Genomic DNA, 14,649 nt, shown 5'->3' with positions numbered 1-14,649 from the left:
CGCATACGTAATGCCTTCTAATCAAGACCAGAAATGTAGACCGGCTCAAAACGAGTGATGAATTGACAGAAAACAACATCACGTTTTTTCCTTGAACACTTTTTCGCTCGTGACACTAAAAGTTAACTGGAGCTGGAACATTGGAGAAGACTCTCGCCTGTGAAAGATCAGCATTGTATTTGGTCTCCCAGCATGATGGCAAGCAACAGTGACCGCGCTCATCGTGCCAATAAAGCTTGGCGAATTTTAATGTGACGAGCGTGGGTTGAGATTGGCACGGGACGAGGGAGATTGTGCCCAGTGTGCTCGGGCACCGCCAGCTGTGCCAGCCTCCGAGTCCCACTACGGCTGAGCCAGCCAGCTTTATGGAGAGGGCCCGTGTGTGTGCGTGTGTGTGTGTGTGTGTGTGTGTGTGTGTGGGTGATTCCACACTCCTCTACTTACTCTAATTGCTCTCAACAATAATCTCTGCCATCACTTTTAGCTCCTACTCTTTCTCTGTTCCTAGCACCTCTCTCTGGGCTGTCACTGGAACGGTTGCTGGTTTGAATCCTCGGCAGTCGTTCTGGAGACAGAGTGAGCGATGGAGCACTTAACCTCCGACAGCAGAGGGCTCCGGTTGTAACAGGCAGCTTCACAGTGAATGTGTGCCACAGTGATGCATGATGTCGGCGTAAAACACAGCATGCATGCTCAGTCAACTTGACTTTTGGAGAGAAAGAAGGTGAAAGAAAATGATTTTGTGGTGACAGAAGAGTGCTGAGGCTCTGACCTTTACACTTCCTCTGAATGATTGTTCATAATATAGGCGATGCAGAAATTAAGGCTTATTTCACTGTTGCACTCAGGTTGACTTGATAACTAAAAATGCCTAAAAAAATGTAATGTGTGTGAAATGTACCTAAATAGTGTGTGTAACTGTGTATGCAGCCCAGTTATGAGTCTAAAATGATTTCCTTGTTCACTCATTCACTATTTCTATAATAAAACTCAATTACAGCTGTAAAGCTGATCTGTTTAATCAATTAGTTTATCAACGGGAAATGAATGGTAACTATTTTAACCATCGATTAATCCTCGTGTCCTTTTTCAAACAGAAACTGCAAACATCATCATCATCGTCATCATCAGCAGCATGTTTGCGTCATCACTGACGAGTGCCGGGCCTAGTTACTCTAATATTCACATTTATCAAAAAGCAGTATGCATGCCATGAAGTGATTAGGGCCGTATCGCACACAATGCCTCACAGTTTGTGCTCTGCATGTGCGCGGCTGCAGAAAACCCTCATTTATTTTCCAAGAGTCAGAGGGTGTGTACACATCTCACGCGCACACACGTACAGTCGCACACACAAACACACACACTCCTGGAGCTTATCTCTGTCCCCTGCTTTCTAATTGGACTGCTCTCCCCTCTGTGAACAGTTTAAGGTAAATATTTGTAGCCAACGACGCACTAATCACCCACTGATTGGGGTTGCAGGCACAGAGCTGTTCGATGAAAACAGCCATTCCTGCTTCCTCTCTTTCAACCCTCACTCCCCCTTCTCCTCTCTTTCCTCTTTCTCTCCGTGCAATCACCCGTCTTCATTCTCTATTCTGCTGGCTTTTTTTTTCCAACTTCCACAGTATCTCTCTCTCTCTTTCTGTCCACTCGCTCTGTTTTCCCTCAGTGCATTTGGCCTTGCTCTCTTGCTCTCCTTATCTGCCCTCCTTCTCATTCTCTCTCATTTCTTTCTCCTTCTTCCTCTATCTTTCTGCCCTGCTTCACGCCCAGACTCTCCCTCCCTCCCTCTCTCCTTTCTTTTCTCTTGCTCACTCTTGTTTTCCTCACTCCATCCTCTCTCTCTCTCTCTCCTCTGGGCAGCGAGCCAGCTCCTCTTCCCTGGCACCGAGCCAACTGCTCTCCTCCTCTTCGCCTCCTTCTCCCCTGCCTCTATCCCCCTTGCCTCTGATTGATGGCCCCTCTATTCTGGAAGGAGAGGAAGAGAAACAGAGAAAGAGAGAGAGGGGAGAGGAAAGGGGAGCAGCAAAGCACACACGAACACCGAAACACACACACGGCCACACACAAAAACACTAGGGGGCACACACACATGTGCACACAAGCACTCTCAGAATTGTGCACACAAATACAACTACACACACACTAAAGCCACCACAAACAGTCATTCACACACACACACACACACACACACACACACACACACACACACACACACACACACACACACACACACACACACACACACACACAATCCAAACAGAGCAGAAGAGAGCACACATACAAAGAGCTGTGTACAGAGCAAGCAGAGCCTCGCAGCATGAGACCAACAAGCACACACACACGCACACACACGCACAGAGAGAGAGAGAAAGAGAGAGAGAGACACACACACAAAAACACACACACTTCCTCAGACACATAAAGACACAGATTCAACCTTCAGTGCAGTAAAAATACAAGATAGACAGCGGACCAGGCAGCAGAAACATTTAGAATATAAAATACAGACAGCTCACTTCAACTCCTCCAACACACACACACACACACACACACACACACACACACACAATGACTACACACAAACACACGTAAGCCTGTATGCCAGGACTTAGATGCATAGATGCATGGTGCATACACCACTGCAATATACATAAACACATACTGTACACACAAACAGTTGGTTGTAAAACTACAATCCCAACTGTGAGATTCCCCCTCTCTGGCTATATTATACACATTATGCCATTAGTCATATTCACACACTGCCAGTTCACCAGCTTGCATTAACAGACTGCCTACGGCTTCAAACTCATGTCGTCCGCAATGTAATCAGACACAAAGTAGCAAAGCTGACAGTACAGTATGCATGCATGAATGCAAAGGGATGCAAATTGTGCACGCCACAGACACAGACACACGCACGCACGACACACACACTCACACTCACATACACACACACACACACGCACTCACACACACACACACACAGTTTCTCATATTTTCCGTATTGCTCCAGGCAGTTCTTCATTTGGGCCTGCACACTCATACTTCTTACGGCGTGGGGAACGCAGGTACAATACTCACAATTCTAACAACCAAGCCAGAACATCCTCGTTGGAAATTGACTCTGAATGCCCAAAAAATTAAAAAGACGAAAGAAACTTCATAAACTAAAGCGTCTAACTTAATTGGCTCACTGCAGTGCAAACCAGACCAAGGACCCAGGGGGTACGATCTGTCATGGCACGGCTCCTCCCCTCTTTATGGTCACTAGCTATATTTCAAAACAACATTCTGAAAGTGGCCGTCCATATTATAATAATTACTCTGAAGACCATTAGATGACATAATTTCAACTGGTCTTACTACTTGATCAATTGTATTGATGTACACTTGACTAAAATAAAAAATTGTCTAACGCCTTGCTAGCAGCTCTGTCAGGCTACACAACGATGCTTTAAGGTATATGTTAGCATCCCAATGCTATGAAATACAAGAGAGCCCCAAATTCATCAGGATTGTGTTCACATGTCTTGTGGGAACACGCATGTCTGGACAACATTTTGTGCAAATCCATCAGGTAGAGGTTGAGGTATCACATGGGATGTTGAGCAGTCATATAGGATAAAAAGCCACATGCTGTGCCTGAGAACACTAGCACCTCATGTGTCCAATTCAAGCTCTGGTCACAGAACATGGTAGTACATGCAGCAGCAATCATATACATGTGTACACGTCCGTACATGTCCGTGCGCACACACACGCATACACACCCGCACATGCACACGCCAATACAGCCTGTGCAGCTACTCAGAGCTCCTCTGCCAGGGTGACAAAGCCATTACGCTAAAAGGCTAGCTCCCTGGGAATTTAATCACTCGTTTTCACTCTCATCTCATCTTTCTCTTTTTCTTTTTCCACTGTTTTTCCTTCCCTCAACTTGCTTTCTATCATTCCTAAAGGGTTGTGTCACACACCCGCTCTCTCTTTCTTTCTTTATGCCTCATTATTCACAAATGGGCTCTGTTACACATGTATGCACAGTCATACACACATGGTATGAAAAGGAATGAGAGCGAGAGACATCAAAGCTGCACACACACACGCACACAGCGCAGATGCTACAACATGTGCAGAAGGACTGCATACACCAATCATTAGAGAACGTAAACACACACATGCACACAAGTGACAAAGTCACTTGACCTCTCCAAAGCAGTGGTTGACCCACATATGCAGGTTAATAAAAAAACTCAAACCACAACTGTGGGATTATCGACTGACTGGGTGATGGGAGTAGCAGAGAGAGAAAAAGCACGAGGCAGAGAGGATGGAAAGAGTGAGATTGGGAAAGAAAAAGGGGAAAGAGAGAGAAGCCCAATCCTATTACGAACCAAAGCGGTGAGTTGAAAATGAAGGCATCTCTCGCTTGCACTTTTTTCCCTCACTTCTAGTACACTCTCTCCTCCCTCCCAAATGAACTGAGGATTCAGGTCACAACTTCAGCCAAATATACTCTCTCTCTTTCTCTCTCTTTCTCTCTCTCTCTCTCTCTCTCTCTCTCTCTCTCTCACAAACACATAAAAAAAGGCTAGACAGCTAGGGCTAATTAGACGGGAAGATAAGCGCATGCACACAACCTTTTTTTGTATACAACACAAATAGAAAAACATTCTCTCATGTGATCTCCCTCTGCTGCTTAATTGTTCTCAGTCCCTGTTTCATTCATTTACTTAGCTTATATTTTTACTTTGTTCCTATTTTTTCTAGAACCCCCCCCCTCCTCCCTTTCAGCTTCATTAACAGTTGTTTTTTTTTATATTGTAAATACTTTTATTGTGAAGAATTGGATCCTCATCAGACATGGTATCCAGTTAAGCATGCTTCATTTTCCTAACAGAAATAAACACACATCAAAGAACTAAATACACACACAGCTTTTTTCTTAATGTATGACTACTAAAAATGCCATTAATGCCAGTATTTGCTAAATAACACAAACTATCCCATAACAGAGAGAGTGCAAAGCAAAGACTGGGCTACTCACTCTTGTCTGTCACACAAAAGCGCACACACTCCCACACCCTCCGCCTATGCGTGGTGGTGAAATGAAAGGAGGGAGCAGGAAGGAAGGACAACCAGCTGCTTCATCTGTCCTCAGGAGTCCACGGGGGAAACAGTCTGGCTGCCGAGCTTCCTGACTATCAAACACAGCCTCCATAATATCCTGCCTGGTCCGTGAACCCCGTTGTCTTTCTATCTAGCATTCTGATACAGTCTGTAAAGTCTATATATATGCTAACACTGGTTCTTATGATATCCTGTCTTGAGTGTGTGAACCTAGCATTTGTATGGCAGTTGGTAAAAAGAAAGAATAGGATGTAGCTGGAATGTGAACAGAACTTCAATGATATCCTGATTAGTATCATATTAGTGGAGGTCAGGATCCGAAGTGGTTTAAGGCAACTGTAGAGCTGCTGGTTTAAGGAAGAAGCATGGCCACCAAGCACTTTGCTAAATTTATATTATTTAAGTACTATGCTGGTGTTTGGCTTACTTACAAGTCGCTACGTTTTAGGGTGTTAACTCACACTGTTACTATCCTAAAACGCTTAAAATTAGGAACCAGCTAGAGGTCAACTATAAGATCAAGGACAGAATGACACCTTTGAGTAATGGGATGCTCTCTCTTACCACTGGGACGTTTTTTTATTTATTTATTTGCTTTAAAAGAAATATTAATTGTTTTCGCCACCTAGAAGGCTAGCATCTTATAGCATGAACTAGTATAAAAAGTAAATTGTGACCCAGCTTTCAATTACACAGGCCCCTCCAGGTTCTTACGGTCTAATCTCTAATTATGCACCCTCGCTACCCATAGCCTTGTTGCCTATAATGCTGTAACAGGCCCCTAAAAGGGAAACAAATTACAGCATCCCAGCCACCTCCTAACATTGAGAACTTCTCCTGAGCAAACATTTATTGGTGTCACAGCTCAAGATGTAACCTTATGTAAAAAGCCCAATTTGTGTGAAGGATTTCCACCTTTGAGTCTACAGTATTTCAAATCAGCAACCACCCAGGCTTCACTCAGACGGGCTGCTACTTTGTACCGTGGGATATCGATTTCTAAATAAATCAGGGAGACGTTTTTACGCGCTTAAAAGCGGTAATCATAATGAATTAACAACACCAAGCAATCCAACCTGGAGTTAGCTTGACCGTTCCCAGTAATATGATTGTGTAGTGACTCTTAATGATGCAACATTAGCTAAAGTAATGTGTTTTTATGCACTGCTGCCCCCTTTCCAGGTAAAAAATAAGACACTAATACTGTATGTGGTGCTTCTGAAATAAAGTGGGTATGATGTCCCCACAGTATCAGTATAAAGATAAACCCTTACAGTTATCTGACATTTCTTTTGTGATTTCTTTTGTTTCCCTACTGGCCTTAGGAGTCTACTGGGGGACTCTCTCCCAGTAAAGAAATAATGGACCCTTCTGGTAAAATCACCCATTCCCTATGATACTGTGATGATGTACAGTATATGTCAAAACCCACATTTCACTCCCAGATAGAAGAGCTATGTACCAATTTTAGTGCCATAGTAAATATAGTGTGCATCACACCTGTAGGAAAACATGCTAACTGCCCGAGTGTCACTGTAAAAGATGCAGAACTCTTAAGACAGACAGGCATTTCTCTTTTCCTGCTTTCGAAATAACCCACAGTCAAAACTCTCCTCATGAACAGCATTGGCCAGCTGTGTTCAACTATAATTACGGAGATATTCATTTCCATAATGATGTTGTTATGTAGTATGTAGTACTCAAGTAGCATTACTTTCAGGCAAGTAGCTGAGATGCTTTACATACTCGTCCAAAATGGAAAATGTCGGCCTTTTAAAAAAAACTGATAGGGATTTGGACAATAAAACGAAATGTACTCTTTTTACTTTGTTATTGTGGTTAATTTCATAAAAACACCAAATGTAAATGTTGATATGACTGCATTTTTTTATTTGCTTTTGATTAAATTGGATTTCTTCCATTAGTAGTTTATTTATGTATTAAAAGCAGGTCATAACGCCCTCTCTAATATCTCTTATATTGCTGTGAAAACATGTCATTAAAACAACTGTATTTAAACACATCATGAGAATGTTACAATCATCAACTCATTTCTACTGACTGACTAAACGCATCATAATGTAACTCAATGCAACCTCCGTTAATGTTAGCTGTTAGCTCCATTATTTAGCCAACAAGACTGTGTGGCTGCTAACAAACAGCTAACGTTAACTAGCTTTCCTCCTGCCCATTTCGATACAGATTTGTTGTTTCAGGCGAATGAAAAGCATTAATGCTGTTTTCCTAAATGCATATTTTTACTGAATATCTGTCGCAGATCGATCTGGGGGTATCAAATACTACAACTGCATGAGGCATTGTACTTCTACTCCGCACACAGAGTTTACTTGCACTTGGCAAGCCTTAGTGTCGAGCCCAGAGTGCACTTCAGCCCGCTGGAACTAAAAACCCAGACTTAACTCGGGCTGGCAGGTCCAAACTATGTCCAGTCTAATCAGATCTGGGCTCCAGTTCAAATTCTGCAAGATCTCCGAGTCAATATGTCAAATAAATGAGTGGATCCGAGTAGATCATGGTGGATTACAAGCATCGTAATACGAAAAATATGTTTACTGGGTGTATTCGAGTCAAACACAATTTGAATCGGGTACAACCATCGTCTGTCTTGATTGGGTCTGACTATCCTTGGGTCCTTTTTCTTTCAATTCTCTTTTTTCTCAAGATTACTTTCATGCACGTCTCGTACGTTTCCAATAACTTTAGGCCAGTGAAGACTTTTACTTGAAAACGCACCAAACAAAGTACAGCAGCTTACCTAAGAAAGTATAGCTGCTGTTGAGTAGTGCTGGAGTATCATCTTGATTCCACTGAGAAGTTGTGGGCTCTGAACTTTGCTTAATAGCCCTTTGAAGTTGGCTGATCGTGGAAGGAATAGCATATCTCTTTCACTTCCTGCCTTTCATATTTTTCCGGGCTGCACTCTGGTCACAAGCTCTTGGGGCTGCCTCCACCTTCTGCTGGACACAAGTCTCACACAGCCTCTATTCTTCTTCGCCCTCCCGCCATCATCCTGTTATCCTGCTGCTAGAATCAGCCGAATACAAATACAAAAGCTGCTTCAATCCATTCACCACACAACCTACAACAACACGTACAGCACATCATCATATCTGTAAGCTGTCCTTGGCCATCGGCTGTGAGCCCACAGCACATGACTGAATTACGAAGTCACTGAATATACATGTGATGCGTCCGCACATAGCACGAGATACAAGCAATAACTATCCAGGCCATAGAAGTGCTAAATCAATGAATATAGAACAACCACAGAGAGCAGAGTAACGTCCGTATAGCCTCTCGAGCTCCTCCAGGGTATACAGCTAGAATATATATATATAGTGTGGTAATGGGAGTGAACCAAGTGAGATAACGTGACGGTGTGTGCACGTATGTGTGTGTGTTTCAATGTATCGTATACAGCTTAAGAGAAGGAAGGGGGGAGATGCTATCTTTCAGATACAATCATCTGAGAAAGAGGGAGCAGAGAGAAGAAGAGAAGAAGGGAGTGAAATGCAAAGGGAAACGAGGGAGATCAAGATAGCGAAAGAGAGCTGAGGGCGGGGTTGAAGATAGAGAGTGAGTGTGAAATCTAAAGAGGGAGAGAAAGAGAGAGAGATGAAAAAAAGAGGCTAAAAGGAAGGCTAGGAAGGAACGGGATGACTGTTACAGCTCAATTAATGCCGGGACACGAGATGGCCCTGCCACTGATAATGACAGAGCGTGCAATAGAGAGACAGACAGAGAGGGGAGAGAGGCAATAGCACTGATCTCGACAGGATGTTAGGAGGAAGCTGGAGGGGGGAGAAGGAGGAGGAGAGGAAATAAGAGCAGATACTGTTAAATCTATTCATGATTCATTATTTCTCACTGCGGCTCAAAGCTCCCCTCCCTCCGTTGATGTCTCTCTCTATCTTCTTCTTTCTCCGACTGCCCTGCCCCTTTCTTTCCTTCTCCCTCCGTTGCTTTCCTTTTCTTGGCCCTAATTTTCATCTCCATCTCCTCCTTTTCTTTTTTTTCCGCCCCTCGTCTGTTCTCTGAGGTCTTTATCCGTCTCTTCTAAGGCTCCATCCTTCCTGTTTACCCTCTCCTCTTTCATCCGTTCAATTAATCTCCATCTCCTCTTTTCCCCGCCATCTCTCACATTTTCCCCGTTTCGCCATCTCCCGTACTCTCTCAACTGCTTTTTTCTCTACCGCGCTCTTTTTCTCAGTAAAAGTATCTTTTCTCAGTATCTTCAAAGTCCTAATTTTTTTTAATTATCGTACACTTACTTTTTTTTTTTAAAACAACCCCACTCACTTGTCCAACCTCTCTCTCTCCCTTTATAACAACCTCTCCTTTTGTGCTTTATCCTCGCCCTCTTTCTTTTTCTCTGACACTCCTCATGCTATCTATTTTTTCAATCAGTGTCTCTTTTTGAGTTCCTTCATTTTATATTCTATCACGCTCTCTTTCTACCTGCTTCTTTCTATTTTTTCTGTAAATTTCCGCTTCTGTCTCGATCTGTGATACTGTAAGTTCTCTTCATATTTCCCTCTCGCTGGCTCTCATCCTGTTAAACCTTTTTACCAACTCTCTTATTTTTCTCTCTGAATCACTTTTTTTTCCTATCTTTCCTCTCTCTCATATCCCCCCTTCTCACTCCTCTCACAGCCCTTTTCTCTGGTTCCTGACACCGGGCCTCTCCCTCTTCATTTATTTCTCTCTTTTTTTGTACTCGCATTTGCCTGACTGTAGCTCTTTGGTCTCCTTCTGTCATCCAAACCGCCTCGCCTTTCTTCCCCCTCTCTCATCGGTCTCGTATTTTCCACACTCTCCCCTTCTTGGCCTCCCTCTGTCATCTTCCCCTTCCTCCTCCTCCTCCTCCTCCTCTGTCCATCTCTCAGAGGTACAGCCAGCACCCCAGTCCATTTCTTCTTTTTTGGAGCCGAGTCCAGTTCTGCCCAGCTTTGTTGCCAGTCATCTCTCTCTCTCTTTTCTCTCTCTCTCTCTCTCTCTCTCTCTCTCTCTCTCTCTCTCTCTCTCTCGCTCCCTCTCTTTTCCCTTGGATAATACTTTCTCTTCTCTTAACTAAAGTAAAACTTGCTCTGCATTTTGAAGGTCAAATAATGTAAAAAGACACTACTTTAGTAGCATATTATAATTTTGGTCATTGTGATGAAAATGGTAATTCTTTTACTATCTGAAAGTCCCAATTATATTTTTCAGAGAAGAAAATTGCATTTACTGAAATAGTGTGTCCAGTTGTTTTAAGTATTATTATCTAAATTTCCCTTGTGTGCTATTTTATGGTAATTGTCGACTGACAATTTAAAAAAAAATACAGCAGCACTACAATTTCACTCTTACTTGAAGTACAGTTAAATAAATATATTAATCCTGAGTGTGTCTTCAACTGAATGAAATGATGACATATTCAATATTGGGTCTCTTTATTCTCCAATCTCTGTCTTTCTCTCTCTCTCTCTCTCATTTTGTCTGCCTGTCTCGCTTTCCCTCTTTCTGATTATTGCTCAATAGTTGTGTCTGCTGTGGGGTTTAGGAATCAGTCTACCACATCCATCAGTCACTTGTAATGTGCACATGTGTCTGTTTTCCCTTCTTTTTCACCAGAGCAACTATTACAACATAAAGTCCCGCTGAGGTTTCCTGCTTTCAAATGCGGTTCACGTCTTTGCTCCATGAGACCAGGACTGAACTTGGATTTCAGAAGAATGAGGAATAAATCATGAGGAGCAGAGAGGAAACTTTCAAACAATTCCAGTTTCAAACACAACATTTTAAGCTCAGCTTGAAGCAGAACACGAAGGAAATCTGGAGCTATAAAGGGTTACGCGGACATGTTTCTGACACAAAGATGTGCATATCTTGTTCTTTTTTAAATTAAATATTACCTCAAAGCTATGTTACATAATTTGTTCCAGATATAATGGTTAGTATTCATCTTCAATCATGTAAAGTGTAGCAGACCGGCTGATGTCCTCTGGTACGCATTGAACGCTCTCACCTACACCTACAGATGGTGCCTCAAATATTACAATCATAATCGTTTGCTAACACTTGTAAGATGGCAACGACCCATCCTTCTCTTATCAGTTTAAAGCCGACATGAAATTGGGATTCAAGCAGATTTATATAGTAACCAATGGAATTATAACAAGGTGACCTAAAGCGTTTTTTTTGTTTCAATGCGCTAGTTTGTGTCTATTACAGCAAACGTTTTTGGACCGGATCTCTGTTATTGCCATCGCAAATTAAATATTAAGGTACGAAAACCAGCTTTTGCAGCAACTTCAGAGACAAGAAAGGTACACCTGTCTAAAAATAAGAAAGAAAGGCATGGTGTCATTGGGAAACTTCTGTCTGCTTTATACTGCATGTGTTTGTGTTGGAGTGTTCCTGAAAACACGGCTTCACCTGAACACAACATGTTACCATAAACACAGGATATGGATTAGGATTAATGATGCAGATCATTGAAAATACGCCCCGATTGGCTCTTAAACTCATCTTGAATCATCCCCAACTAAAACCACTGATTGTAACATCAGCCCGCACACTGCACTGCAAGTATTTGCACAGAAATCCATTGTTTAATGTCTTTGTGCTATAATTACCTTGATCGTGAAATGACACAATGATTAGAAGTTGAAGTGCAGAATGCAGAGGCTTTCATTTGAGGGCGTTTTTAGAAAATGTTTATAACAATGAGCTGCTTTCTAAATGCATTATGCCGGGCATGGTGGGAAAAATCCATCCTCTCTAGTCTTCCATGGAACTTAATGCCTGAGTCCACCGCAGTTAGCGTGACAGTTAGCGTAAATATAACCAGTTCAACTGGATAATATTTTTGTCTGTCTGTATGGAGGCCGAACAGATCTCAAGTCTGCTCTCTTTTTTTGTCCATCTGTCTGGACATGTATCTGCCTGTCTGTAATTTGACCGTCCCCCTTTCCTGCAGTGTGACCCAGACTGCAAATTAGCAGCAAGTGGGGACGGACAAGCAGTCACCGAGTCCTGAGAGCACACACTGCTCATCAGACACTTCTTCTTCCAAGAATACCAGATCTCAGAGAGGATAAACGGAAACGATACACAATCTACACGGACCTTCTTCTTCTTTTTTGTGCCTTTTTCACCTTTTTACATTGTTTAGAGAACCAGCGAGTGATTTCACACACCAGTCCTATCTATCTCAGGCTGTAGATAATAGCTAAGCCTGGTCAACATCTACTGTCGCCATCAGTTCTGTAAAACATACAGTCGTCATTGCTATGGTTACCGCCTGTACCAGCCATCTTAATGGCATTATTATTCCCTAATTCTCACATCAGCAGCCATAGCTTGTTTTGCTTGATAATAGCCGAGGGAGAGATGGTCCACACAAATAAACATGGAGTCAGTTGGGATATCAGAATTGTGCAGAAAACACACTCTGCTGGTTTCATGCAACAGTACTTGAGTTTTTATTCCATATGGAGGCACAAAGAGGTAAACTACAGCGCTGTGCAGTGACCCCTTACTAAAACCAATAAAATCAGCCATCCGTAGCTCAGTGTTGAAGCCACTTGTTGCTCTTACTGATTCATTAGTAGTCTACCAAATAAAACATAATTAAAAAAGATCGTTCCTGAATATAAAACATTATTAATTATTTTTGCCCAGTTCCTGGTCCGGATTTACAGTAACAAGTACTAGTAGCAGTGTTTTTTTGTTATATTTTGCAATAGTAATATTTATTTTACACTTAATAATTGTTTTTGTATTGTTCATATATGTTTATATTTGGATTGGATAGATTTTTTGCTATTCTTCTGTTGTAATCTTTTTTTTTTACACTTTTAGCTATGTGAAACAACAATGCAAGGGTAATGTATTAGATATACATTAGACATGTATTAAACATATGTATGCATTATATTATAACTTAATCTATAAACTATGATATTATAGGATTAAAAATACATATATTATTCATTGAAAAAAAAAGTTGTTCAGTTCATGTTAAAATTACATTTGATAGTTTCTGTGTTGATGGACATTTTTTAAGCTATACTTTGTATTGAAAGGTTTGATAATATTACGTTCACTTTATTGATATACATAGAGGTCACTTTGTGTAAATATGAAATATAAATGAGGAGATTATCAAGAAAATACAATACAAATCCACCCACACAAAATGACACACTGGTAACAATGTTTGTGTGTGTAAAATAACACATTCACCTCCTCCCGCCTACTCAAAAACAGCAGCTTCCAACCAAGTACACCAGCAGTGTGAGAGCGCAGAGTGAAAAACAGTCAAACTCACCTGTTTGTGCATCTCAATGTTGAGACCGTAGGACATCTCGTAGTACTGTGGAGACACAGATGACAGAGCTTCGTTAGCATTTTATACCCAGCGTACACTCATACAGCCTTACACAATATCTCCCATTGCACATCTGTTGCTCAGTGTAGCTTCATATGCTGCTGTTTGTCAGCGTGGTTTTAATGAAAGAAAGAAAAGAAAATGAAAAGGTTGGGAGCGCGAGAAAGTGAGTGTGTGTGTGTGTGAAAACAAGTTTGTGTGCGTCCACGTATAGATGATGAGGTATTTATGTCTCTTTGTGAGTTACGTGCGATCACTGTATCAGCAGGTTTTTGTCTTTGCAAGGCAGCCAAATGAGCATGACTGTGTGTGTGTGTGTGTGTGTGTGTGTGTGTGTGTGTGTGTGTGTGTGTGTGTGTGTGTGTGTGCGCGCGTCCGTGTGTGTGTGTGTGTGTGTGCGTGTGTGTGTGTGTGTGCAGAATGATGTAGTTTGTGTTTGTGTGCCTATAAAGACCTCCAGTATGTATGATGTCCATCATAATAATGAGACTCTGGCAGTGGTTGCTGAGACCACAATGCACTAAATGTGTGTCTGCACAGTATCTGTCTGAGATTGATAAGCATGTGTCTACAGTATGAGTGAGCGACGTGGTTAGCATGCCCATCTTTCAATCAGAGGGTCGGTGGTTCAAGCCCCGTCTACGCTAGCCCTTGTCGATGCGTCCTTTAGCAAGACACAAATTGCTCCCCGTTGCTGTGTCTACGGTGTAAAAATGTAAAAAAAAAAAAAAATGTAAGTTGATTTGGACAAAAGCGTCAGCTAAATGTAATGTAATGAGTCTACAACTATATTAGCACAAGCCCCTCCACACCGGGAGGTGGTCTGGCTCATAATGTGAGCACCTTCACTCAGGTGTAAAATCAGTCTGCACAGATTGCACACATTCCAACATACTGCAAAAGAACAGGATCAGTTTTCAGTACAGTAACCAATAACTCAGTCAGAATTGTATTCAGACAAAAAATGTGAAGATCAATTGATTCCGCCTCTTCCTGCTGTCTAGTGTGGCCGGCATAAAGCTAATGACAACTCCTTCATGAGCAGAAGTCCAGACAGCAGCAACGTCTTCCTCGACTCGGGACACACCAGGTTTGCTGACAACTCCGCCAGCTCC

The 14,649-nt window shown here is 42.1% G+C and overlaps 1 protein-coding gene across 1 annotated transcript in view; it reads right to left on the bottom strand.

The window, feature by feature from the left end:
• Positions 1-14,649, bottom strand: part of tle2b (TLE family member 2, transcriptional corepressor b) — a 69,477-nt gene that overhangs the window by 26,900 nt on the left and 27,928 nt on the right. The window contains exon 4 of the mRNA XM_079220409.1: positions 13,475-13,519. Within this exon, the coding sequence (XP_079076535.1) occupies positions 13,475-13,519 (45 nt within the window). The remainder of the gene's footprint in view (positions 1-13,474; positions 13,520-14,649) is intronic.

Source organism: Taurulus bubalis, assembly GCF_910589615.1.
Source record: "Taurulus bubalis genome assembly, chromosome: 7".
NCBI classification, from domain to species: Eukaryota; Metazoa; Chordata; class Actinopteri; order Perciformes; family Cottidae; genus Taurulus; species Taurulus bubalis.
Note: the sequence above shows the minus strand (reverse complement) of the source record. Positions and strands in the feature narration are given on the sequence as shown.